The 26,624-nt window shown below is 39.2% G+C and overlaps 1 protein-coding gene across 7 annotated transcripts in view; it reads left to right on the forward strand.

Annotated features, from left to right (window-relative positions):
- The first annotated feature begins 6 nt into the window (after window positions 1-6).
- The window catches only part of PBRM1 (polybromo 1), an 85,445-nt gene continuing 58,827 nt past the window's right edge, over window positions 7-26,624 (forward strand). For 3 of the 7 annotated variants that reach the window (XM_042453568.1, XM_042453574.1, XM_042453570.1), the window contains exons 1-13: window positions 7-200; window positions 5,413-5,534; window positions 9,852-10,007; window positions 10,803-10,900; window positions 12,781-12,928; window positions 13,277-13,420; window positions 13,761-13,877; window positions 14,686-14,754; window positions 15,023-15,121; window positions 17,116-17,201; window positions 19,771-19,866; window positions 21,988-22,079; window positions 25,358-25,574. In XM_042453568.1, the coding sequence (XP_042309502.1) occupies window positions 5,496-5,534; window positions 9,852-10,007; window positions 10,803-10,900; window positions 12,781-12,928; window positions 13,277-13,420; window positions 13,761-13,877; window positions 14,686-14,754; window positions 15,023-15,121; window positions 17,116-17,201; window positions 19,771-19,866; window positions 21,988-22,079; window positions 25,358-25,574 (1,361 nt within the window). In that variant the 5' untranslated portion in view covers window positions 7-200; window positions 5,413-5,495. The remainder of the gene's footprint in view (window positions 201-5,412; window positions 5,535-9,851; window positions 10,008-10,802; window positions 10,901-12,780; window positions 12,929-13,276; window positions 13,421-13,760; window positions 13,878-14,685; window positions 14,755-15,022; window positions 15,122-17,115; window positions 17,202-19,770; window positions 19,867-21,987; window positions 22,080-25,357; window positions 25,575-26,624) is intronic. The other 4 variants (XM_042453569.1, XM_042453573.1, XM_042453571.1 and 1 more) reach the window with 4 other exon arrangements.

A 26,624-nucleotide genomic window follows, 5' to 3' on the forward strand; every position in this document is an offset into this window, starting at 1 on the left:
CTTTTGCGACAGCGGCGGCTAGAAGACGGCGGGCTCGTCGCCTGTAAGCGGCAACAGTGGCGGCGGCGGTGAGAGCGCGAGGGGCGGCCGCGGCGGCTGCGGCCGCGGCGGCGACGGTGGCCGAAAAGGGTCGCGGCTGCAGGAGCCGGAGGATCGCCCTCGGAGCAGCGGCAGCAGCAGCAGCAGGAGGGGCTGGCTGGGTAAGGAAAGGAGGAGGCTCGGCCAGGCAGGAGGCCGCAGGGGGATCCCTTTGTGTCTGCGGCTGCATCCACACTGGGGGGATAACCCGCTTTGGGGCCGCTTTAACTCTGTCTGGCTGAAGGCTATGGAATTCTGGGAGTTGGAGTTTGTTGTGGGGCCCAGAGCGAACAAACTCCAACTCCCAGAATTCCATAGCAAAGACTCAGACAACAAGTTAAAGCGGTACCAAACTGGGTTATCCCTCCAGTGTGGATGCAACCTCTGCCAGAGAGAGAGAGAGAGAGAGAGAGAGAGAGAGAGCTCTGGTGCCACACAATACACTACAGTTCCCAGGATTCCCCAGCACTGAGCCATACATAAAAAAAGGTGTCAAACTGGATTGTTTCTGCACAGTGTGAATGGTGAATGCAGCCCCGGTCCCTTCCTGTTTGGGCCTGAAATTCCTTAGACCCACACTGCAGAAATAGTCCAGTTTGACACCACTTTAACTGCCATGGCTGAAATGCTATGGAATTCTGGGAGTTATAGTATTCTGGGAGAGATCTAGCCTTCTCTGTCAGAGAGCTCTCTGGTGTCACAACAAACCCACTGGGAAGCCTTGGGGAAGTCACACTTTCTCAGCCTCAGAGGACAGCAGTAGCAAAGCCCTGCTTCCGAAACATGACAAGAAAACCCTGTGATTGGGTTGCCTTAGGGCCGCCATAAGTTGGAAACAACTTGAAGGCACACACACACAACAACAACAACAACAAAGTGGTCGTCCATTGTCAAGTTCTCAACAAATTACATCCTATCTCCTGAGCAGTTTAATTTCTAGCAATAATTGCGTATATTTTAAGTCAAAATCGAATAATGATCAATAGCAAGTGTTTTAGGAGAAATGTCCCTATATCCCCTGCTACATAGGCGCCATCTGCACTGCAGAAATAATGCAGTTTGACACCGTTTTAACTTTCATGGCTCACCTCACAAAGCTACGGATCCCAGAATTCCATGGTATCAAGTCATGGTCATTAAAGCACTGCCAAAGTGTGTTATTTCTGCTGTGTAGAAGCAGCCATAACAGTTGCTGGGTTTCTTGTAGGATTCATAGAGTGACGTTTGTTCTACTTGTAGCATAAAAGGGCTTTGGTTGCTTATATGAATGTGTTGTTTCAGGTTTTTGTAATAACATCTAGATCTGTATTTCAGTGTGTTAATAAAATTAGTAATAGGGAGCCTTGACTTTCTTATTTGAAAGCTTGGAAAAATTAAAAATTAGAGGTGGTTTTTTAAAAAAAAAAAATAACATTTTCAAGCTCTGAAATAAGATTTGCTCCAAATACTGATTTTGTCACCAATATGGATTCTGGGAGTTGTAAATAGAAAAGGCACTCAAAGCTCTGATATAGTTATTCATTATTTTGAAATATATTGGCCACTTTATCATTTCAAGTACAAAAAGCATTATACAGTATAACAATGACATTTAACTCTTGAAACAAGCAATTCTCTTAATGCATACCAATTCTTCTGTTTGTTTTAGTCAACCTTTTCTAGGCATACAACAACAACATACATTTACAATAAAACTTCAGGATCGTTATTAAAATTTAAGCCATAATCTTGTTGCCTCCACCAGAAAATTGGCCATTGGCCTGGTAATACGCGGTTTCCGATCTTGCAATAGGTATTCCACTGATAACCCATCCAAACAGATATTCATTTCCAACAACCTTCTTAGCAATTTTCCTCAGAAATATATGCAATGGACAAAGCAATACAATATGATGGGGAACATCTGGAGCTTGATCACAGTGACACACACGATTCAAAAATGCGGTCTACAAAGTCCCTGGTCACATTTGAGGGATGTACAACATTCAGTCTTGCAAAGAAAAAGGCCAATTGTTATTTTTTAAATTCACAGTCATTGGATGTATATACAGTGAAGGCTATTGAAACCAAAAAGAGCATATTTAAACACAAAAGGTATTTAGTTTTGTGCAAAAAAATTAGTCCAAGATATGTTTGGAGGCAAGCTGTTGTAGAGACGAGATACACGTTCCTAAGACGCAGCGTGGTCTAGGGGTTTGAGCATTGGACTGGGACTCTGGAGGCCAGGGTTCGATTCCCAATGCGGTGGCCATGGAATCCCACTGGCTGACCTGGGACAAGTCACATGCTCTCAGCCTCCTCAGGGGAAGCCAATGGCAAACCTCCTCTGAACAAACCTTTCCAGGAAAACCCTATGATAGGTTTGCCTTAGGGTGGCTGTAAGAGGGAAATGACTTGGAGGCACACAAGAACAGGTTCCTGTTAGACTATTAGGCAAAAAAAATAAGTATTTCTTTTAAGGTGTCTCAATTCCGACCTTCAGATTCTCCATGTCCTTGGAAGCATCTCCCTGCACCATTTCCCCTGCAGAAAATTGACCTTAAATATGCTACATGCAGAATATAGAAGCAGATAGGAGGGTTATTTGGCAAGTGGCTGAGGGAGGTCCACAGGAAGCCGCACCTAGACAATATTGTAAGAATTCGTTCTTCAGATTACTGATGCATGGATAACAGTAAAAATATGCTTATTACCATGAAGCTGTAGGCTCACAAAATTACCAGCTAGAGCGGGGCTGAGTATGATGCAGTCCTGCAGATGTCGTTGGACTGCAGTTCCTAGTGTCCCTTGCAACTGGCTATGTTAACAAGGGCTGCTGGGGCCTGCAGCCCAGAACAACAGAAAGGCCCCATGATTCCTCAACCTTTCACTAGAGAAACAGAAACAGGATCCCTTTATTAGAGAATCAAGCTCTAGTCCAGAGGTGGGAACATTGCTGCCTGCCTGCAGACCACAGATCGCCTCCAGGGCCATTCTTGTGAACCCCAGGAACCCCCAAAGGTTGCCCCCAAATGCACTCTTGGAGGTGTGGAGGGTATTTCCACCACACTGAGAGGTCACAAATTACAGTTGGTTTTTAAAAAAAATGTTTTGCCCCAAAACGTCGTCTTCTGGAAGCATGAGATACATTTCCACCATAGTTTGCATCCCCCTATGCTGATTTAGGCCCAGTAGAGGCCTTTTTTGAAGCAGGAAGTGAACAGCAAACAACGTCTGTTGTTGTTGTTTGTTTGTTTGTTTAACAAAGGCCCAGGAAGACACCAAAGCATGGTGAAAATGCTCTCCATACCATCACAGGGTGTTTAGGGGCAAAAATTGTGATGGGGGGTGTAGGAGGAGGTGAAGAGAAACAACTATCCTTGGACTCCTGGCGTACTAACCCCCTAGGCCTTCTTGGCTGCCACCCCTGCTCTGGTCCTGTACTAATGAATCTAGGAGTAAGTTCCATTGAACTCATTGAGGCTATATGTCTTAGTAGACATACATGGCAGTACACTTAGGCCCAAAACAGATGGGCCAAATAGAGTAGCTTCCGACCGCTTCAAGGATGTGGGTTTTGATGATGCACAGCCCCAAAGTGGCTAGAAGCCGCTCTGAGGTGGCCCATTTGGGATTGTGGCAGTGGCCCACTTCAGGAGTGGGCTGTCTGGTTGCTGTGGTCCTAGAACGATCATGGCTGGAGCGGCCGGAGATCACTCCTTCATGCCCGTCTGCTTGACCTCTAAATAATAGTAGAAACTACAGTGCGCCCACATCATATGCAGCTTCCAGCATACTCTGGGAGCCGTGCTGGAAAGGCTTCTCCCACGCCCCGGAAGAAACAATGGGGCACGCCAGGTGCGTGCTGTGGGAACAAGCCCCATTGTTTCTAAAGGGGCTTGACTTTACACAGAATTTCTCTTACGCGGTGGGGTCCAGAACAGATCCCCCACATAAAGGAAGGGCCAACTGTAATCCAGGTTACTGTTTGGAAAAGCAGGGGTATCCCCAAATACTTTGACAACACTTTGAAGGTGTGACATAAACAGATGAAACCCATCCTTCCCAGATCATTATAATTTTAAGTCTAAAGAATCAGTACTGTACCTCTATCTTGCCTGCATTTTTAATTTTAGTTTTATTTAAATTTATTATTGTTATTATTTTTGGTCATTCTCCAGTCCATAACTTCACATGGAGTCAACTTCATTGACTCAGGGAATTTACTGCTCTTCTTGAATCAAATATAAACTTTTTTTAAAAAGAGCATTGTGTGCTAACTACATATTTAAAAAGCATTAAAAAACACTCTCAGCAGCTGTATGTAGATGATAAGAAGATTATATATGCTTGCTTAATTAATTTGCTGGTTTTCTAAGTATAGCTGTTGATCGTATGTTTAAACTTTAATGTATTTTCTCAATGATGTGGACATTGACCAGCCTTTGCTATTTATGAAAACTTTGAACTGCACTTGTCCCTCCACATTCTCTGGGGTTAGGGGCCCCGGACCCCAGTGAATGTGGAAAAAAGGCAAATAACAAAAACACTATTCTTTTTACCTGAGAGAACACCTCTCTAGGAATCTCTAGGTCCTCCAGTGCCACTCTGTGGTCAATAGCTGTTAGACGTCGACCATAGAATTGTACTGGAAGAGCTACAAATGCCTAGTGGAGTGTTCTCTCTAGGAATCTCGTACATCCTTCAGTGCGACCTTTGATTAAAGTTGACCATAGAGTTGTGCTGGAGGACCTAGATATTCCTAGAGAGAACATATTAATGAAATCTTTGAATAATCAGATCCACAAAAGTCAACGCCACAAATGTGGAGGGACAAGTGTATTCTTTGTTGGTACACTTTAATTGTCAATCAGTAACTTGTATTTAAGCTATTTTAAACTGTGAACTTTATATACTAAATGGCTAATGGATTCTTTCTTAGAATTATATAAATCTAATGAATGCTTTTCCTGTCCAATGTAGATCAAGAGTCTACTGTTGAATAAATAGTAATAGTATTGCACCCTTTGCTTACACTTTCAAAGAATGTGCTTTAAATCTAGCATTAGTCCTACCCAGCATAGTCCCATTGCAACCAGTGAGATTCAGGAGACTAACCAATCCCATTCATTTCAGTGGGTCTGCTCTAGATGGGACTGATGTTGGATTTAGATAATTATTTTGAAGGTTTTTTTTTTTTTTTTTGTGGAATGTCATTTAACCTAGTATCGCTGTTCCTGCTTTTCTTTTCTTTTTTACTGTTTTGCAGTAGATTGTTTCTTCCAAATTCCTTGATTTACCTGTTCTTCCCTTTGTTCCCGTGTTTTTCTTTCCTTTTGTTGTCTTCTCTTTCAGTTTTGGCTGTACTAATACTACTGCTGACTTGGTGCTTTAAGGATTTGCCTTTTCTCACTTTCTTTACTTGCCTATCAGACATAATGAGGAGACTGGCTTTTCGTGGTGCTGGTTGTACTCTGGTAAATCTGGTAATTTACAGATAATGTGTGTGTGCTGTTTTGTCCCTCTCTTCCACACATCTCAGCCGTTTGTTTTATATTTAGCTTAACAGTTCATGCTTCTTCATTTATCTCATTCATGAGTTCTTAATTAATCCAGTTATCTGAATATTAAATGCAGACATTCCAACCCAATTCTGATAAACTAATAATTCCTTTAAAAATAGTTGTATGAACAGGATAATTGAGGGCCGTTGCAGGTGTACGTGCACAATTTCTGTAATGTTAAGATGCCACTGGAAACCAGATATATTTAATTAATACAATCTCTATGTTTTATGTATTTAATGAACAGAATTTAAGTAATGTTGAAGATTCAGAGTGCTGGCATCCTCATATATGATTATAAAATTATGATTCTAGAAGATTTTATGGATGATTCGTTTAAGGCAGAAATTGGAAGATATGCTAAGAATAAAACTGATAATATTCATGTTGCAGAAATAAAATCTTTGGTATAATTTCACTGTGCCAGTTTCTTCTTTTAGTCTACACTTGTTTTGAGACAATTCTATATGCTGAGGTCTTCAGCTTTTGTGTACAGTTTAGGTCAATTAGTTCTATATGCATTTTGTACTTAGGGGCTGTGCATATCGCCCCTGAAGGGGCGGCCTGTAGCCGCTTCCATCTTCCCCAGATCAGCGCCGCGGCAAGAGCTCCTTTTTGCACCCTGAAAATGGTGCAATACCTGCAGTGCCAAGGCTTTAAGGTGCTCCTTTGGCACTGCGTTGTGTAAACATAGCGCCAGAGGTGCACCTTGATGCTGTGCACTGTGTGGAGCAGCATGCGGCATCATGCTGCCATGGGGACAGAGTGGGGGTGTGCATCGTATGGACACCACGCCTTGACTCTGCTTTCAGGTCGGCCTTAATGGCTGGTCTGCACAGACCCTTCGTGTAATTAGGTGACAATAAAAATAGTTAAATAGCAGCTTATGTTCTGTTTAAACTTGGAGAAGGTTCCTTCAGTTTCAGCTGTAATCTCTTCATTTTTGTTTCAGTGTTAATCAGTTTTTTAAAGTGTTTGAGAAAAACCCAAAAGTTTAAATTGAGGAGCCCTTTAAACATTGGTTTCAGCATAAAATCACAGTAGTTTATTTCTAAATTAATATTTTAAGATGGTTGGGCAACACAAATACACTTCAGGAAACTTCAGTTTGATATGATTTTCTGTGGAATGTCCATATACAGCATAGACAAATGCATGCTTTCTTGACATAATGGTCTCCAGAGAGAGTCAGTGATACTTAAGTTCTGTTGAAATCAATAATACAAGGTGATTATGAGACGCCTATGAGCAACTAAATATCTTTAGATAGGAGTTATGTGTTATTTAGGCTTGCTTTGCTGAGGCATCTTTCATTGAGAAATATTTAGATGTATTTTACTACTTGAAACAGCACCCTCATTTTCTGGATTTCACAACATGCCAAGGTTGGTTGGTTTAACCATGTGACTTACAAAAAGCATTCCTGTTTTTAAAAATTGATTATTCTCTCTCTCTTTCTCTCTCTCTCTCTCTCTCTCTCTCTCACACACACACACACACACACTAAAGTCTGGCTATTATGACTATTTTCTAACCTTACTGGAACAACAGTGACTGTTTGAATTAAAATATTTTAACTTTAACAGTTGATTGACAGTTGTTCATTGTTAGACTAGTCTCAAGTGTCATTTGCTTCTTTGTAATCACTTTATTTTATACAGTCTCCCCTCCATTTTTGTGGGGAATCTATGCCGGGCCCCCCACAAAAATAAAAGTTTGCACATATTTAAGCCCCACTGGCTTGAATGGCTGTGCACACACCATGGGCGCATATGCCATTTTAAACCTCCCCGCTTGGCGGTCCACGAAGGACCGAGACCACAAACTCAAAGTCCGCAAAAAGGGAGGGAAGACTGTAGTGCAAGAAATTCCATTGAGAAGCAAATCATTCAATTAATGCAAGTTCAATCAGAACAACTTGCTTTAAAAGAACACTTTTTAAATAACAATTTGATTTTTTAAATTAGTTTTCCCCCCAACCCTGCAATATGTTCATATAATTGGCTGTCTTTGGGAATGGCTTGCAATGGCAGGACATGCTACATCATGTAACAAGGGGGCTGAGCAAGTGGACCAGGAAAGCTAATCCTGTGCTCTCCTGGCCTGCTCCTAACCTGGGTTGGTCCCTGGGCAGGTGTGGGGATGGGCAGGTTTTTACATGCACACACACCGCCATGCCACAGACCCACCACCACTGCTTACCCCTTATTTTCCTCTGCTAGTGAGAAGACCCCCATTGCCACATCTGAAACAGGGCCTCTGATTGCACCTATGTGGCCAGGTGCCCCATTTCTACATCAGATGTGGCAACAAGGGTCTTCTCACTAGCTGCAATGGCAGAAGAAGGTAAGGCGGGGCAGTGCCCGGATACTGTGGCAAACAGCGGGTCGTTTTAACCTGTTCTAAGGCTCATTTGTATCAGTGTTGGACTGGGAACACCAGATTGGCATCTGTTTTACCTGGTCCTGGCTGGTTTACCTGGTCTTGGGGTAGAGGCTGGGAGGAACACAAGCCTTTTGGCCTGTGCAGACAGGCTCAAGCACTCCTAGACATTACAGAAGGGATGCAGAATGTGTGGTGGAGCTAGTTTTGGAGACATTTCTGTGGCTAATTACTTTGTAATCCCATTAACTAGAGGAATCAAAAATGTGTTACTGTTTTCTTTTGTCTTGAGATACATTCCTAGAAGTAATAAGGAATAAATCCAGTGTTTTCTGAGTGGAGTTTTGCATTTATTTATTTATTTATTTATTTATTTAGCACTGTAGATTTGCACAGCGCTGTACATAAAAACAACAAATCTAAAAAAGTAAATTGCCCCCTTTTCTTTGTCTCTTGCACTGCCCCTCTCAGATCTGAAAGACAGATCTATTGTCCAGAATGAATTTTGAATGTGTGTAATTCTGTCAGCTGGAGCAGCCATTAATTAAATACTACTCAGCTGAAGTAATAAAAACAATATTCTTGAATTAATTTTACTTTTTCTGATCTTTTGCTGCTTCATAGCAGAGCTTTATAAATTCTGCCGCTCCAGACAGTACAGTCTACCCATTAGTGGGTACAGTTTACTGTGATCTTGAGGAAATGCATTCTCACCACCTTCCTGAGCTTTTGCAAAAATAGGTGGTCCTTCAAACACCTGACAGGCCAAAATGCATAACTGTCATGTCACAAATTGTTCATGCCCACTTCATAGCCATATTTGCCATAATCAGATACTTTTAAAAAAAATTCTAGAACTGAATTGTTGTGGTTGTGTATTGATCATACTTTGTCTAAATGTTCTTTAGAAATACTTTCTTTCTCCCTAATAAAGATAGATCAGAATTCTTTTATCATTACTATTGACTAACTGTCTAAAAAGGGAACAGTTTCATGGTTGCCTCTATTTTAAAGCTATATTTTACTATGAATGCATCTTGTGGCAGAAGGAGGCTAAACAAATACTTCAGATACATAAAGTGAGCCATTGGAACTATGTTTGTTGGCCAAGATTCTCAGATGCTCAATTGCAAGAAAAACAGCTTAATTGTGACAGAAACTGCAATTGAATTTAGTCTTGTTTGAACTGTGGACCAAAGTTGAATGAAATATAAGCCTGTAAAATAGATGAATGGCCCTAAATATCCCAAAGATAGCAGATTCTAAGCAGGATCAGCCCTGGTTAATACTCAAATGAGAGACTGCCGATAAATACCATGTGCTGTAGGTATATTTCAAAAGGAGGAATTGGCAAAAATCATCTGTTGAGTATTCGTTGCCTAAGAAAACCCTGTTACATTCATGGGGTCACCATAAGGTAACAGGTAACTTAAAGGCACATACACACAGAACACATGAATGCTTAACCTATGGTCCTGGTTAAACTTATCAGCCATCTGTGCAAGATAAGATTTCTTAAATAGATTTCTTAAATAGAACACTAGAAGTATACCAGGATTGTAGCTTTTGTCCTGAAAGCCTTTCAAGACAGGTTTTCCTACCAGCGTTAGTCCTGATAATAATGCTCATTTCATTGTGTTTTTGTCATCCATGTAAAAAGAACACTCTAATATGAATTATTTTATTGGGCAAGTATACAGATGTTTGGGTAAGATTTTATGTATGTGCTATCAAAACATTCCTATGAACTGCTCCATCTATCAAAAGAACTGCAAATTTAATGTCTTGTCATCCTTTGAGATATTAGTGGGAAGGTCTGAAGTTTAAGAGCATTTTTCTTTATTATAGAAGAAGTTGGATTCCATGGGCTCAAAGCGCCGAAGGGCTACTTCTCCTTCCAGCAGTGCCAGTGGAGGTGATTTTGATGATGGCCACCATTCCTCAAACACACCAGGTCCAAGCAGGAAGAGAAGAAGACTTGCCAACCTCCCAACCGTTGATCCTGTAAATACATTTTACCATTTGAATTTTCCAGGCTACCTTATGATATATCAGCTTTTAATTTTCACAGAAAAAGCTTAGCATCCAAAGTATGAGTGTTTGGGGCTGTTAAGCTTGCTTCCAGAATTGTCACATCAGAATGATATGCTACATACTTGGTGGGAATGAAGTGCTGTTATTGTAAAGGCATGTTGAATGCACCTGAGTTTTCAAGTTCACTGAAGGAAGACAAATTATAGCTCTTTTAGGATTAGATGTGTATAGGACTATCCAGTATGCTCTTGTGTGTTTAGAAAAGAAATTGTGTTTACCTTTAAAGTGGAATAATAAGACAGAATTAAAACATCCAGGGATAAATGGGATAGTATTAGATTTTTTCTTTTCTTCTGGCTATCATTACTTTAATTGAGACATGACTTTGTTGATGTGTTTGTTTTATACAAAGTTAAACTCTCAGATGATCTTTGTAAATAAATACACAGGATGTATGATAGATACTTTGTGAACAAGAAGTTATGGTTTAATCCTACTCCTTTCTAGTCTAGCCAAGATTTCATGGTTTCACAACAGTACTCCACTCTAAAGGTAAATTAGTGAGATAGCTAGAAACTACCAGGTTCAAATCTCAGTTCAGATATAATTTTACTAGCTGTAATCTTGTTTTTTGTTCTCATCTGTAAATTGTAAAATGTAATGCTAGCTCTTCATAAAGTAATCTTGTAAAGGAACAGAGAATATTTCAGGAATAAGGATTGTATAACAGTGTTTAATCTTTTTCCTGTTGGCATTATATTTTAGATTGCGGTATGCCATGAATTATACAATACAATCAGAGATTACAAAGATGAACAAGGGAGGCTTCTGTGTGAACTTTTCATTCGGGCCCCCAAGAGAAGGTAAGGGAGCGACATTAATCAGAAATTTCTTCTAAGGCTGCTGGTGCAAAAATTAATTTAGCTAATGCTGTGAACAAAAAAGTTCACAGTCAGAATTTCCACTTACCTCACCTCCTTTGCCTTACATACAGTTATTTGGGAGGGCTTCTGACCCTCAAAAAAGCCTTTGAGATGCATGAATGGGCAATGGGGAAAAGGGGTGAAGAATCCTCCTTTTGAAAATTCTCTTGAATTAGTGCTGCACTTTGTTCAACAAATGTGTTCTCAAAAATAGTCACTTTTTAAAAGTTTAATATAAAGGGCAAAATCCACGGACGTTTTTCTGCTGGTGGGACTGCCCTTGTCAGCAGAACTGGTGGCGGCGGGGAAACAACAAACATGCCATTGTGTTCCCTCCCACCCCTTAGTCCCATGCATGCCCTCAAAATCTGCCCTGGGAAATTGGGGGACTTCTGAAACAGATTTGTCATGTGATGGCTTGGGGACGAAGAGGGAGGAGAAGAGAAGATCTCAGCCTATCTGGTACTGGATTCTTCCTATATTTTTGAAAAATTGTGTCAGATATTTATTTGATGTAACCAAAATAGCATAAGTTAGTGTTTTCACCAGCACAAATAACAGGAAATTTTACCAGCTTCACTGTTTTTTGCTTTGGTGCAATATTTGTCAGTGTTTGTGAAAGGAACAGATTTCTAAGGCTCTGAGCAGATGGTCCAGGAAAACACGGGCTATGCCTGTGTTGTTCTGACCTGGGTACTCACCTAGAACAGGTGTGTGGACGTGCAGGTGTTTACATGCCTGTCCCCACTCCGGCCCAGGGTATTCTGTACCTTTCTGCACTGTAGCACCATGCTTGATGCAGAAACAGAGCACCTGACTACACCCACATGGTCAGGTGCCCCATTTATATATCAGATATGAGTGACTGTGCAGAAGAGTAAGGAGCATGTGGGACTGTTTAAACAGCTGGGGTTTGCCATGAAGTTTCCAGGAACCTGATGCAAGCCAGGAATCAAATAGACCCATGTTAAGGGCTGTTTACCCCAGGAATGGGCTGGATCCACCAGATCCGTGTTTGGTCTTCCGGGATCCTGCCCAATCCTGGCCCCAGTGTTTTGGTCTTTGTCATCCAAACAGGTTAACACGATGCCAGAAGGAACATGGGCTGTGCGGGATAGCCCCTTGGGTGCTTTCTTAGCCTTTTTTTCCTTGGAAGCCTCAGTAGATCGGATCACTTTTGGTTTTTTGCACCTGATGTGTCTGATCTACCCAATTGCTCTTGACATCATGTGTCTCATTTGTATCATATTTCTTCTGGCTATTCTTGTACTCTGCCTATACAAAATCAGTGGATTGCTGGGGGTTTCTCTGGGATGGGAATGCAGATTTGTATTTTACATTCAAAAACTGAAAGATTTTGCTGTCTGTACCTGTGTAGCACCAGCCATAGCTTAGATAGATGTTTCCCAATGGGTTAAAAATTGGTCTTCATGATGGCGGCAGCAACTCCCTCAGAGACAATTCCAGTGGTGAAGAGACTATTTATTTGTATTGTTTTTTAGCATGTGTTGCAGAGAAATGCTTACATCTTTTGCTGTGTGTTTTCAAACTTTTCACTGAACAAGAATTTAAACTTTCTTTTTTTTCTCACATAGTATTTTAAAATTACAGCAATTGAAATATTTTCATAAAATTAGACGCAAAAAATATAGTGTAATTGAAATGTTATCCTGAAGAAGCGAATGCAGTTCTTGTGACTGCGTCTCACAAAGCGTAAAGTTCTAGTTTATAGAATGATAGAATATACCATCTTATGTTTTGTCAGTACTGTAAGGTTTGCTTACATTAACGGCATTTTCAATAATTTATTATTACAACAGAAATCAGCCAGATTACTATGAAGTAGTTTCTCAACCTATTGATTTAATGAAAATCCAGCAGAAGCTAAAAATGGAAGAATATGATGATGTGAACGTGTTAACTGCTGACTTCCAGCTGCTATTTAATAATGCAAAATCCTATTATAAGGTGACAAAATCTTCTGTTTTAGAAACCCATCATTTGCTTGTTCTGTCAGTCAGTTTTATTTGTATTTACAGAAGTGGGAGGACCTCACTCATCTGTCTTAAATGCAGTATTAAAGTTTTCAGTTTTCATAGTATGCAGTATACATTGAGAGGGAGAATTTGTTTTATATTCTACCTTTATTCTCCTTTGCAGTGTAATTGCAGTAAATTAAATTGTTCTTTTATTAGTACAAATTATACCCGGGGGATTTATAGCTCTGTCACTTTTATTTCTAAGTAATTGAATGTTTTAAATGATTGAGTAGAAAATAGTTTAGTAACAAACTGGTCTCTTGGTTCTTTTACGCAGCCAGATTCTCCTGAATACAAAGCTGCCTGTAAATTGTGGGATTTATATCTACGCACAAAAAATGAATTTGTTCAGAAAGGAGATCCTGATGATGAAGATGAGGATGATGAGGGCCATGACAATCAAGGGGCAATTTCTGAAATAGTGAGTGTGAATTTTCCCCTGCTTTTCAAGAGTCAATGAAGAATTCTTAGTGAGAAGCTGTTTGTTTATATATCTTCTGTTAAAATATGCTGCAAAAATAGTTCTTATGCATGCACATAGATACAGAACTAAAAACATTAGAAGTACACATATTCTTAATCCTGATAATGTATTTTGTAGTATTTTTGCCTGTCCTGAAATGTATACACCCATGAATCTAGCTAACACATTCTTGTTTATCCTTATTTGTAAGACAGGAAAATCTGTGTTTAATAGCTGAAACAAATAACATAAAAAGAGCACTCATTTCCTGAAAACAATACTATTTTATTCCTACTAGTCTTCTCCAGGTCGCTTAAAAGAAATTCTTGAACAGCTTCTTGAGGCAGTAGTTGTAGCAACAAACCCATTGGGCCGCCACATTAGTGAGCTTTTTCAGAAGCTTCCCTCTAAAGTGGTGAGTAATAATGTTGGTCTTTAAATGTAAATCCAAACTTTTTACCATTAAGGCAACATTGAAATTGACAGAAACTGGACAGCTACTGCTTTAGTTTGCATCATCAAGTATAAGTTAATGATATTTATATGTTATTTGTATGTACAGTGTATCGGCGGGCTAGCAATCCACGGATTTGATTGCGAGCAGATTGCCATGCCCCATATTATTCAAGAGTAGTGTGGACATGCACAATTCACCCACCATCCTTGAATAATATGAAACTTGAACCATCTCATTTTTTCCCAGCCACGGGGGTCCCTGAACTGAACCCTGGTGGATGGGAACAATTCACTGCACTATTTGTAAGACATTATGTGAACAAAACTAGTGTAATATACAAGCAACTCATAATATTTGGAGCAGTGTATGGTTATTGTACCAAAGCTATATATCTCAAATACAGTAACTTGTACGAAAGATTTATTGGGATTCCAAGTAAATGTGCTGCGAACAGATAAAAAAACACACATGTTAACTATTATGTTTAAATACCGCAGCCTGGTGCCCAGGAATGCTTTTCAACTCATGTAATAGACACTGTATGTGTCTGTATCATATTTAGAATCATGCATTTCTTACAGTGCATTCTAAGCCTCTTTGCTTAAAACTATATGCTTGACAGTCTATGGAATTTAATTTCTTTCAAGTGTCTTCAAAATTGTAATCTTACATTACATCTTTGAACTGACAGCATGATTGCTGGTAGATTATTGTTATAGTTACATCAAATGAATTTGTGTGGACTCATAATCTTTCTGTTTTTTAGCAATATCCTGACTATTATGCAATAATTAAAGAGCCCATAGACCTGAAGACAGTTGCGCAGAGAATACAGGTGCAGTATTATTTATGGGACATTGTGTTAAACACAGATTAAATGTATCTGTATGCCTTCAATATAACCTTTATAACAGTTTTTCAGTAATTTTAAAAGCATTTTAAAAGCAAATATTTATGATAATGAATTTTAAATCTGTGTTGTGCTTGTCAAGAGGCAAAGACTAATTAGGTGAAGCATAGGTAATTGTGTGTTACAATGTGTGAATTTTGAGAATGGTTTAAATTGTAGATTTGATATTTAATTTTATGTGTTTTATGTATAGAATGGAAGCTATAAGAGCATTCATGCAATGGCCAAGGACATAGATCTATTAGTTAAGAATGCCAAAACCTACAATGAACCTGGATCTCAAGTATTCAAGGTTAGTTAAAAGTGTTTGTTAAAAAATGAAATTAGATTTTTTTTTAAACACAACTCCAATAACCTGATAGGAAATAAATGAAATTAATTTTTTTGAGGGTTCCTAAGACGAGATATGTCTCGTCCGCGCAAAGGGCATTTTCTACCTCAACCCCTCAGATTTGGAACTTGCTTCCCGAAGAGCTCCGCTCTGTCTCCTCTGTAGATCTATTCAGGAAAAATCTCAAGACCTTCCTTTTCCGACAAGCTTTCCCTCATGTGTCCTAATTCCATCTTGTTCTCCCCCCAATACATAACAGTTTCTATCCAGCTAATTTTGTTGTCTTGTAAATAGTAATGTTTTTAACGATGTGTTGTATAGTATGGGTATTTTGGTATGGGGATATTTGTTGTTGGGGATATGTATTATCTTTTTTATTGTATTAATGTTGTTAACCGCTGTGATCTAATGTTGGAATAGCGGTATACAAATAAATTTGTATTATTATTATTATTAATTAAGTTATGCATAAAATTGATTTTTGCTAGGGAAGAGGGGCAACAGTTCAATTTCCAGGATAAGCATATATCCAGATATATCCAGATGTAAGCTATTCAAGTTATTGATTAAATAAACCATAGTGTTAAAAAGACAACAATTTTTACACAATCCAGTTAGTTCTTAAGGTCTGGCTCTCTTGCAGTTTTGCAAAATAGCAATAATGTGGGGGTGAGGGAATTACCATGTTTAGTTCCAAGTAGTAAAGACATCTTAAAAGGAGAGGTGATTTTTTTTATACAGAGGGCCCTCCTGTGTTCTGTACATGGGGCCAATACACCCGTCTCTCCACATTTGCTAGGGTTAGGGGCACAGGACTCCTGTGAATGTAGAAAAACCCCAAATAACAAAATCACTATGTTTTTATCTAGGGAGAACACCTCTCTATGAATCTCTATGTCCTCCAGTGCAACTCTGTGGTCAACATCTGCCAGACATTGACCATAGAATTGTGCTGGAGGAGCTACAAATGCCTAGTGGAGTGTTCCCTCTAGGAATCTCTAGATCCTTCAGGGCAACTTTTGGTTAAAGTTGACCATAGAGTTGCACTAGAGAACCTAGATATTCCTAGAGAGAATATATTAATAAAATCCGTGAATCATCACATCCGCAATAGTCAAAGCTGCAAATGTGGAGGGACGAGTATATAAAGATTCCTTATCTGTCCCAGGAAACTAAATTGTGAAATTCCTAAGCCTTGGGATTTTACTGGGATCAACGGTGGGAATCGGTAAACTAAAGAAAGTGGGTCATTAAAGAAATGAGATTGTAAAAGTGGGGGAAAGAGAAACCAAGAAAAAATGGAGTTGGAGAGGTGAACTTTCAAAGACGTACAGTGGTACCCCGGGATACGAAAGCACCGCGTTACGAAATTTCCGGGATACGAAAAAATTCCATAGGAAAAAACTGTTCCGGGTTACGTTTTTTTTGTTTTTTTTTTTGGCTTACGAAAAATTTTTTTGGTGCTTTTCGGCGCTTTTTCGCACCAAATCGCGGCTTCCAGCGCTAGCGCCTATGGCATTTTCGGCTTGCGAAAGATTTCGGGTTACGAAGGGCGCCGCGGAACGGATTATTTTCGTAACCCGGGGTACCACTGTACAGCTGCTTATATCTGTGAGAAGCTTTCAAACTGGATATAGGAACAAGGAGGAGTAAAACTATGGATAGGATTTTTCACCTTCATTTGGGTAGTAATGTGAATTTAAACTCCAATTTAAAATTAATTCCCTTTCAATGTAATTGCAATCAGGTTACATTTTTTTAAAAGGCTAATAATGATTAAGTCAACACGTTAACCATTTTCTGTCAGCTTTGCAGTCTCTGGCTATGGGTGATGGCAGGTCCAGTCCAGCAATACCTAGAACTACATATTCTCCCCATTCCTCCTAACGAGTAGTGATTGTTTTGTCTTTGGATTTTTAAATTGAATAAAATGTTTTCTTTGTTTCCAATAACAGGATGCAAATGCAATTAAAAAAGTATTTAATATGAAAAAGGCAGAAATTGAACATACAGAACTGGCTAAATCAAGTCTCCGAGTCAGGTACAGTAAGAAAAATAAAATTATATAAAGTTACTGATACTTTATACTCTGCAGAATCTTCTGAGATATAATAGCTGATCTCTTACATAATCCAGCTGAAATATGTATTTTTATACTGAGTTATGGAGAGACAAGGACTTTACATGCATACGCCCCATTTCTTTAAATATGCTAGCATATAATGATTTTTCTCAGTGGTCTTTTGACAGGATTCAGGTTAGATTTCAGTAAGTAGATGTGACACCATTTGCCTTTAATAATCTGATTTAGATCTACCATATGTGCTCGACAATAAGTCAACCTCATGTATGTCGAGGGCAGGTTTTGGGACCAAAATTATGGATTTTGCCATGCCCTGTGGATAAGTCAAGGGTAAAATGTGGCGCCTCCTTCAGTTTTAAGTGCATCTGTATCTCCTCTTATTTATTTTTAACAGGTTTCATCATTCCCTAGTCAACTGTGTGTGTGTGTGTGTGTGTGTGTGTGTGTGTGTGTGTGTGTGCAGCGAGAGGGACTAATTGAGGCTTTTTACTTCAGCATTTCAGCATTTGTTTCATCCTTCACTCCCCAGACAGTGACAGAGCAGGTGAGAGAGGGACTCTGTTTAAAAGCAATCAGTCACCCAAGACTATTTCTGTTTGGCTCAAGAGGGAAATAAACTGTTTTCCCTACGGCATGGGGAAATCTGAAAAAGCTGCTATCACATTACCATACTGACCCCCAAATAAGTCAATCTGGGATTTGGGTGTCAATTTTGAGGCATAAATTTCTTGACTTATAGACGAGTATATACAGTACCTCTTGTATTAGTTTAGGACTTTGTTCCTTTTATTTGCCACTGAAGGTTGTTATTGGGAAGCACTGAGTTTTAAATGCATCTGTATTTCCTCTTATTTATTTATTTTTAATAAGTTTCATCATTCTCTAGTCAACTATGTGTAGCCTGGCCTATTCTTTCAAGGGTAATAGCAATTCAACTTGTGTCTCCTAGAGGCAGCTTCAGCTTGACCTGATTCACTGGGGCTGAACGCACGAGCCAAAAGGCCGTTTCCCCCAGCCTGGCATCCTGTTTAGACAACGCAAGCCAACAGCTCTAGGCTGGGATCAGGGAGACTGGATGTCATTCCAGTGGATCTGGCTCATCCCTGTCCAAACTAGTCCTTGGCCCTGTCTAAAAAAATTCTATCTGTCTGTGATAGAGTTTCCCAGAAATTGCTGCAATATCCAGCAGTACAGGCAGCCATGCACCCCCTTACCTGCCACCACCGTTCTCTGTGCAGGCCCCAGTCACAGCCTGTAATCTTGGAAAAGGACGCCCAGCCATGAGGTTGTTTCTGCCTTTATGGGCTACAGTGTGGCCTTCATGGAGAACAGTAGCTGTTGCAATGGGTGAGTCATCGTCATTGGCACCTCCATGGTGCAGAAGTCAGTAGGCATCTGAATGCCAGTTGCTGTGCCAGACCAGATTGTGGACAGGCCGGATCCATAGTCGGGATACAATGGGATTCAGTGTCTCTGTGACATTAGATTAGTTCAGCTACTGGTAGTTTCTATTAGGATGCCATCAGCACTGTAAAAAAACAACAACAAAACACCTTATGCCAGAGAACAGGAATAGGGAACTTTGGATGTTAGGGGGCACATTTTGGATGTCTCCTTAGACTTTGGCAAGATGTGCTCCCCCTTCAGCTCCTCTCCAAACTCCTCACCCCTATATTTGTGTCCCATAGATTGCACCCGTATAGGTCTCTCAGTGGAGCATAGTTTGCTGTTTCTGTTTTGCAATTTAACACGTAAGCATAGTTCACTCCCTGAGGCCTTTTTAAGACCTAAAGATTTGGTCTCTTAAAAAAAACTTTTCATGGCCTAAATAAACCTGTGGGGAAAGTGTATTTAAATAGCAAATGGTAGCTTTTTCATGGGGGGGGGGGGGGGGAATGGAGGGAGGATTTGGTGATAATCGGGGAAGGATTTACCCACTCCTATAGATGGATGTGTAGATAAGTTTTACAAAACAAAGGTGCAACTTTGTGTATTTTTGGGAGACATCAAATGAAGTAAAGACGATGTAACTTGACCATATTTTGCTGTTGAGCTGTGCTTGTATTCCTTGAAAATTTCCCAATTTTTCTAGTCACATTTTCCTTTCTCTCTGTCTCCTTTTTAAATAGATTTCACTGCTTAATTTTGTGATAAATATTTTAGCTACTTTAGTGCATTTTTTTAAAAAATCTCTGAAATAGCAATTTGCTTTTGCTATCTTTCTGCTACACAATTTGCTTGGAAGCTGACATGCTTTTAAATGCATCTTCTGCCTGTAACAGCACAGTAAAAATATCCACATGTGCTTTCGTTTGATAATAAATGGATGTGCAATTCCTCTCAATTCAATAAAAATCAGTAACATTTAAAATCCAGTCTTCTATCACAATGCAGTGTGGCAGAGCCCTTTCTAACTTGCCTTTCAAAACATACTCTGTAAAAGAGCTGCATTCTAACTTTATATTGTCTTGGCTGTCTGGTGGATTTCCTATTCTCACTTTCTGTGGCTTGTTCGTGCTTCATGAAGGACTCCAAATTTGGCTGCTTCCAAGCTGACAGGTCCTTCCTCACAGGGTAAAGGCAGTGTTGTCGATGAGAGAAATTCTGCTAATAAATATTACCGGTGAGTCCTTAATCTCTGGTTGTTATTCAGTCTATTCATTTTTAGAATGAGCGTCTTCTCTTTGTCCTTCCAAATTTTCTGCTTTCTTTGCATATGAGAGAGAGTTTTAAAAATTCATTAAAAAAAATAACCCAAAGACCAAACAGCTTGTCTGCTTGCTGGAAATATTAGAGTGTTTTTTTGTTTTGTTTTGCTTTTCCTGAAACTGGATTACCAAGAATATATATTGTATATGGACATTTTAAAAATACAGTTCCATATGTCATAACAGTTTTTTAGTTTCCTTGGTATAAGATAAGACAACTTTATGTGTGACAGCTTTGATATGTACATAGAACATTTTCCTTTGCTCAGCAATGCAGTACTAATGCAATACAAAAGACAAAGGTGAGTACATCTGGTTGATATAAGTAGATGTCATTTCCTCTATAGTTTTTTTCATGGATTGAGGCCCTTTTTCTTACTAAAATTTGTTTTCTTAGGTTCTTTTGTTTGTTAATCTCTTTGCTTTCTATGCATTGGGTATTGATTAACTTAAGCTTTCATTTTCTTGTTAAATGGGATATGGGAATTTGACAAAATATAAGAGAGGTTTTTAAGAATTAATTCCACCACACATCCCAAAATGCTTTGGACAAATCCTCTGCATTGGCAAAAGGACCTTTCCTGGCCAGGCGAGGGCATGAACATTATATATGTATCCCTAGAGCTCCCATCTCCATTCTTCCCCTTTGCTATAATCCTTTTGTAAATCTTTTTTTCAAAACAACTATTCTATTTCCTGAATGTTTTAAATCAAAATTGATGATGTAGTTTTCAGGGGGGAAACCATGATATAAAATATAAAACATAGCTGCTTTGACTGATGTTTAGGAGGAAACAGAGTTTAGATTGTTGTAATAATCAGTGTCATTACCAGTTTGATATAAAATACATGTGGACTGTTGTCGTCTTTCTCAGTTATAATAGGTTCTCCAGGTTGGAATGTACTTCTACTATCTCTGTAGGGAGAAGGCACCAGCTTTCACCATAACTCAGTGATTAACACCTACATCACGTTAACATTCCTGCCCACTTCTACAGCGGGGCAGATTCACTGGAGAACCAGTCACTTCAGAAGCCCTTTCAACAATTCTACCAAATTCTGAGACCTTTGAGGCCACCGCCTCATTTTCAGCAGTTGCATTAGCATAGTTCTACAAGTGAATGTGTGTTCCTCCTCATGGGTCTTTGTAATTTGATAGAATGTTATAAAACACCCATTTCAGCCACATCCTGTTAGGCGATGCTAGTTTAGGTTATCAGAGAGTTCTGTTTTGTAGACTGACTGTCAATAAAAAAAGGAACACTGGCACTTGCTTGAATTCTGTGGCTGTTCTTCCTTCTTCGTTTTTCAAAATATTCTGCAGATAATCAGACATTCCCCAATGAGTCTCACCTCTTTTTTCTACCATTTCTGATCAATGGCTATTTTTGGTTTAGCCTGATTTCTCCTATAATTTTGGCCACGTTTAAGAACTGGGGGAGGCTTTATCCAGGGAGATATACATATCTTAGGGGCGAAACAGATGGCCTCTTTGTGGTGGCTTCCCGGCAGCTTGGGGGCATTGTTGTTGAGAGGATGCATGACCCCAAGCCAGCAGGAAGATGCCGTGAAGCTGCCTGCTCACGCGGAGGGCAGCTTTGCATTACTCCGGTGCCACAGTGCTTAGATATTACACGCCACAGGAGCAGAGTAAAGCTGCTGTCACCACAGAAAAGCCAGCTTTTTGCCAGCTCAGAAATGAGGGTTTTCTGCTGCTTCTTTGTGCACTGGCAAACATCCAGGTTGGGGGCATGGTCTGCAGTTGCCATGGCCCCAACCCAGCGTTCAAGCCGTCCCTTTAGGGCTGTCTGTTTCAGCCCAAAGTTTACTTATCACGGTTACTATTTCTGGATCTAGTAGGCCAAGCAAGCCCAACACAGAGAACTTTTACATACTCCCAATAAAGAGGGAACCTTCACAGTAAATACTAATATCCCTGAGTACTTATTTGATACCATTTGCATAAGCATTAATATTTTCTATGTAGATTTCTTTTTTTGTTTACAGTTATATACTATTTTCTCTCAAATTAACAGTAACAAAAGAGCTGTCCAGGGGGATCGTTTATCAGCAATAACAATGGCACTTCAGTATGGATCTGAAAGTGATGAAGATGCTGTTCTGGCTGGTAGGAATTACAATAGAATTGCCAAGATCTGCAAAGAAATTGTTTATCATCCAATTCTATATTTTCTCCCTTTAGGCTTACAAATTGTTAAAAAAACAAATATCTGTTAAGGTGTAGATAATAGGCTAAATAATTCCATATCCTTCTTAAACAGTTCATTCCTTGTTAAAATAAGTTTTGCATTTTTTAAACAAATACCTGTGATCACGCTCTGGCATAAAAGAAACATGAGAGGAGTTCAGTGGCTGTGCCTCTTAAACAGTTTAGAACAGGATTTCTAAACTGTGGTTCCCTAGAACCGTAGAGTTCTGCAAGAGATCACTATGAGTTTCATAAAAGATTGTGATTAGTAAAAAAGTAAATTTAATTTTAAACTGTACAGTGGACCCTTTTTATACGCTGGGGTTTGGTTCCAAGATCTCCCGTGGATAACAAAATCCGTGTATGCTCAAGTCTCATTAAATATAATGGCACAGCAAAATGGTGTCCCATATGAAAAATGGGAAATCAAGGTTTGGTATTTGAAATTTATACTTTTTTTGAACATTTTCAAACCGGGTTTGCTTGAATCTGTGTATAAAAAATCAGAGTATAAGAAGGGCCGACTATAAAATAATTTTTATACAAGGGTTCTCTAAGACCTGAAAATTATTTCAAGATTTTATCCAGGGTAAAAAGATTGAGAAAGGCTTGTTTAGAGTATGTTATCTCTTTCATTTCCCCCACCCTCTATTGGGGTGTTCTCATCTCTAATACTGATATATTTTACAGCTTCGAAAAGCTAAAATATAAGTGATTAGGAGTTTGGAATGGAGATGAAAAAAGAGAGTAAAAATAAAGATACTAGCAGATCAAAAAAATTTTTTTGAGAGGGAGAGAAAGAAAGAAATCCCTGAGGTACAAGCAGGATTCAAGAAAGGAAGAGGCACTAGGGACCGCACAACAAACATACGATGGATAATGGTGCGTACTAAGGAATTCCAGAAGAAAATCAGTATATGCTTTATAGATTATAGCAAAGCCTTTGACTAAATAGATCATGAAAAGCTATGGAATGCTCTCTAAGAAATGAGAATGCCACTCCATTTGATAGACCTGATGATGTGTTTAGGACAAGAAGCTACTGTAAGAACAAACTATAGAGCAACAGGATGGTTCCCAAACAGCAAGAGGGTCAGGCAGAGCTGCATTTTATCATCCTATCTGTTCAACTGGTATGTTGAAAATATCATACACAGAGCAGGCTTATAATCAGTAGAAGGAGGAGTGATGATAGGAAGAAGGAACATCAACAATTTAAGATGTGGAGATGACACCATACTACCACCAGAAATCATCAGAGACTTGAAACAATTACTAAAGAAAGTCAAAGAAGAAAGTGCAAAGGCAGGCCTACTGTTGAACATAAAGAAAAGGAGGATTTACATAAATTCAACCTAGATAATATGGAACTTGAAGTAGCTAAAGATTTCCCGTACTTTGAATCAAACATAGATCAGAACAGAGATTGCAGTGAAGAAATCAGAAGATTGGGAATGGGAAGGACAGCAGTGAAAGAACTTGATAAAATCCTAAAGTTTAAAGATATACAGCTGAACACTAAAGTCAGAATTTGAAGGCGAAGGCTTTCATGGCCGGCATTCATAGTTTTTTGTTGGTTTTTTGGGCACGAGGACTCAGCGAATGCAAATGGGAAACCACTCAGAGTCAGGGGCTTTCCCAGCAGATAATGGTCACCAATTAGTAAACACTAATCCTCTTTTTACATTAGCTTCCCAGCCTGAGGCCTCCCATCAGCACAGAACAATACACATGCAAATCACTCCTGCATTCCCAGGCTCGCACAGTATATATACCCACTTTTTCCAGGCAAACATTCTCTGAAGATGCCAGCCGCAGATGCTGGTGAAACGTCAGGAAGAAACTGTTTTAGAACATGGCCACGTAGCCCGAAAACCCCACAAAAAACTAAAGTCAGAATTCTCCAAGCAATCATATTTCTCATTACCATATATGGATGTGAGAACAGTGATGAAAGCAGATGGGAAGAAAATTAACTAATTTGAGGTGTGGTGCTAGAGGAGAGTGCTAAGGATACCATGGGCAACCATAAATACAAACAATTGGATCCTAGAACAAATGAAGCTTGAAATCTACTTGGAAATCAAAGTGACTAAATTGGGGCTGTTGTACTTTGGCCACATCATGAGAAGATATGACTACGTAATTAGAAAGGACAATGATGCTGGGAAAGGTAGAGGGAAGTAGAAAGAGAGGAAGACTGCACACTAGATGGCTAGACTCAATCAGGGAGGTCACGGGTCTGAATTTACAAGATCTTACAGTGAGGTTGAGAACAGAAGGTCATGGATATGTCAAATTAGTTAATTTAAGATCATGGAAGATAGCACAAAAGTAACTAGTTATTAGATTGTTCATAATATTGCCTTTACCTCGGGGTAGCCAACTGCTGTGGTCACACTGGTTCTTCTGCAGGATTTCAGAGAGCCACATGCTTCAGCTTTGACCACCCCTGCAGAGAAGTAAAGCTACACTTAAGTCTTTTTAATTGATGTTGTTTGCCCGTTAATTGTTGTTGTTCTCTGCCTCTCCATGGGGAGAGGCAAGTAAGACATTAATAATAATAATAATAATAATAATAATAATAATAATAGCAGCAGCAGCAGCAGCAGCAACAACAACAGTTTTATCCTCGTGTGCAAGAATTACTAATTCCCACTTCTCTCTCCGTTGAGCAAGATTACAAGAGTACACTTGTACCCGCTAGGGTTAGGGGCACAAGACCCCCCCTGAATATGGAAAAAATGCACATAACAAAAACATGTTTTTACCTGAGAGGACACCTCTCTAGGAATCTCTAGGTCCTCAAGTGCAACTCTATGGTCAACATCTGAGACATTGACCATAGAACTGCGCTAGAGGAGCTACAAATGCCTAGTGGAGTGTTCTCTCTAGGAATCTCTAGGACTTTCAGCGCAACTTTTAGTTAAAGTTGACCATAGAGTTTCACTGGAGGATCTAGATATTCCTAGAGAGAACATATTAATCAAATCTGTGAATAATCAAATCTGCAGATATCTAAGCCGCAAATATGGAGAGATGAGTGTATTTGTTCATTTTTTTAAAGGATTTTTCATATTTGGGCACCTTTTACTGAAAATATCATTTGTGCAAAAACCAGGCAAATGTTTTCACTTTTACTATTTAAAACAGAAAATGATGCTGACATTGTAAAATTGTTGTTTCCTTATTTCTAGCTGCTGCCCGCTATGAAGAAGGAGAGTCTGAAGCTGAGAGCATTACTTCCTTTATGGATACTTCCAATCCTCTCTATCAGCTTTATGACACAGTTAGGAACTGCCGAAACAACCAGGGCCAACTTATATCGGAACCTTTTTTCCATTTGCCCTCAAAGAAGAAATATCCTGATTATTATCAGCAAATTAAGCTGCCTATTTCATTACAGCAAATAAGGTAAAATAGCTTTAACATTCTCTCAGATTGTGAACGGTTTCAAGAATAACCTGTCTTACTGCAAGTCAATTTTTCTGAAGATGTGTGTTTTTATTCTGTTAGGGATAAATTTTAGATTCCTGGTTTTTAAAACTGAGTTATGATTCCTGTAACATGTTACGATATTATTGGAATATCACCATAATATCATAAGAACACTAATTGAACAATTGTGTGAGAGACTGGGGGCCAATTCCTTCCAACCCCCCTGCAGCTGCAACCCCCCCCCCCCCAAGTGCATGTGTTAGGACTATATCTTCTATTAGTACTATATCCTGGCCAAAACACTTCCAGGCATTAATTGGGATACAATACCGTCCCAAAGGAAGGCATTTGGGGGTATGGGAAGGTGTTGTTGTATTGTGTTGAAAAGCCAAGGAAAATCATTAAATAAACAATAAAAAAAGGAGAGCTACAAAAGTGAGGTCTCCTTGGAGCCCCCAGGTTGCACTTTATCCACCGACACTTTAACTGATCCAATTAAGGCTAGACAGATAATTCTTTTTTCTTTACATGCTCTTTCATTTTAAGCTTCATTCATGTGATCATCAGCCAGTGAAATTCCAAACATTTGATAACTACAGCACTTCCAAAATAATAAATGTTTGCTTTTTCAGTCTGTTAACAGTAAGATCTGACAATTATTTTCACATAATAATAATAATAATAATAATAATAATAATAATAATTTTTATTTCTATCTTCCCGCCTCTTTCCATGGATCGAAGCGGGATCACAACAAGGTTAAAATCACAAAGTTAAAAATTACAATAGCATTAAAACCACAATAAGAACATGAAACAGTGGTATCTATTTAAGAATTTAAACTGACCTCTTTGTTAAGTCCTTTAATTCTAAAATATATTTCAGCTCTGCCAGTTGAGATCTGAAAGATCTATATTGTGATTGGAAGATAATCCAAATCATAGGAAGGATTCATATATCCACTGTGTGCCCTTCTTTTACAAACTCCTAATTGGGGAAGAGGGGCAGGTAATCTTCTTCTGGGAG

Source organism: Sceloporus undulatus, chromosome 2, assembly GCF_019175285.1.
Source record: "Sceloporus undulatus isolate JIND9_A2432 ecotype Alabama chromosome 2, SceUnd_v1.1, whole genome shotgun sequence".
Lineage (NCBI taxonomy): Eukaryota > Metazoa > Chordata > Lepidosauria > Squamata > Phrynosomatidae > Sceloporus > Sceloporus undulatus.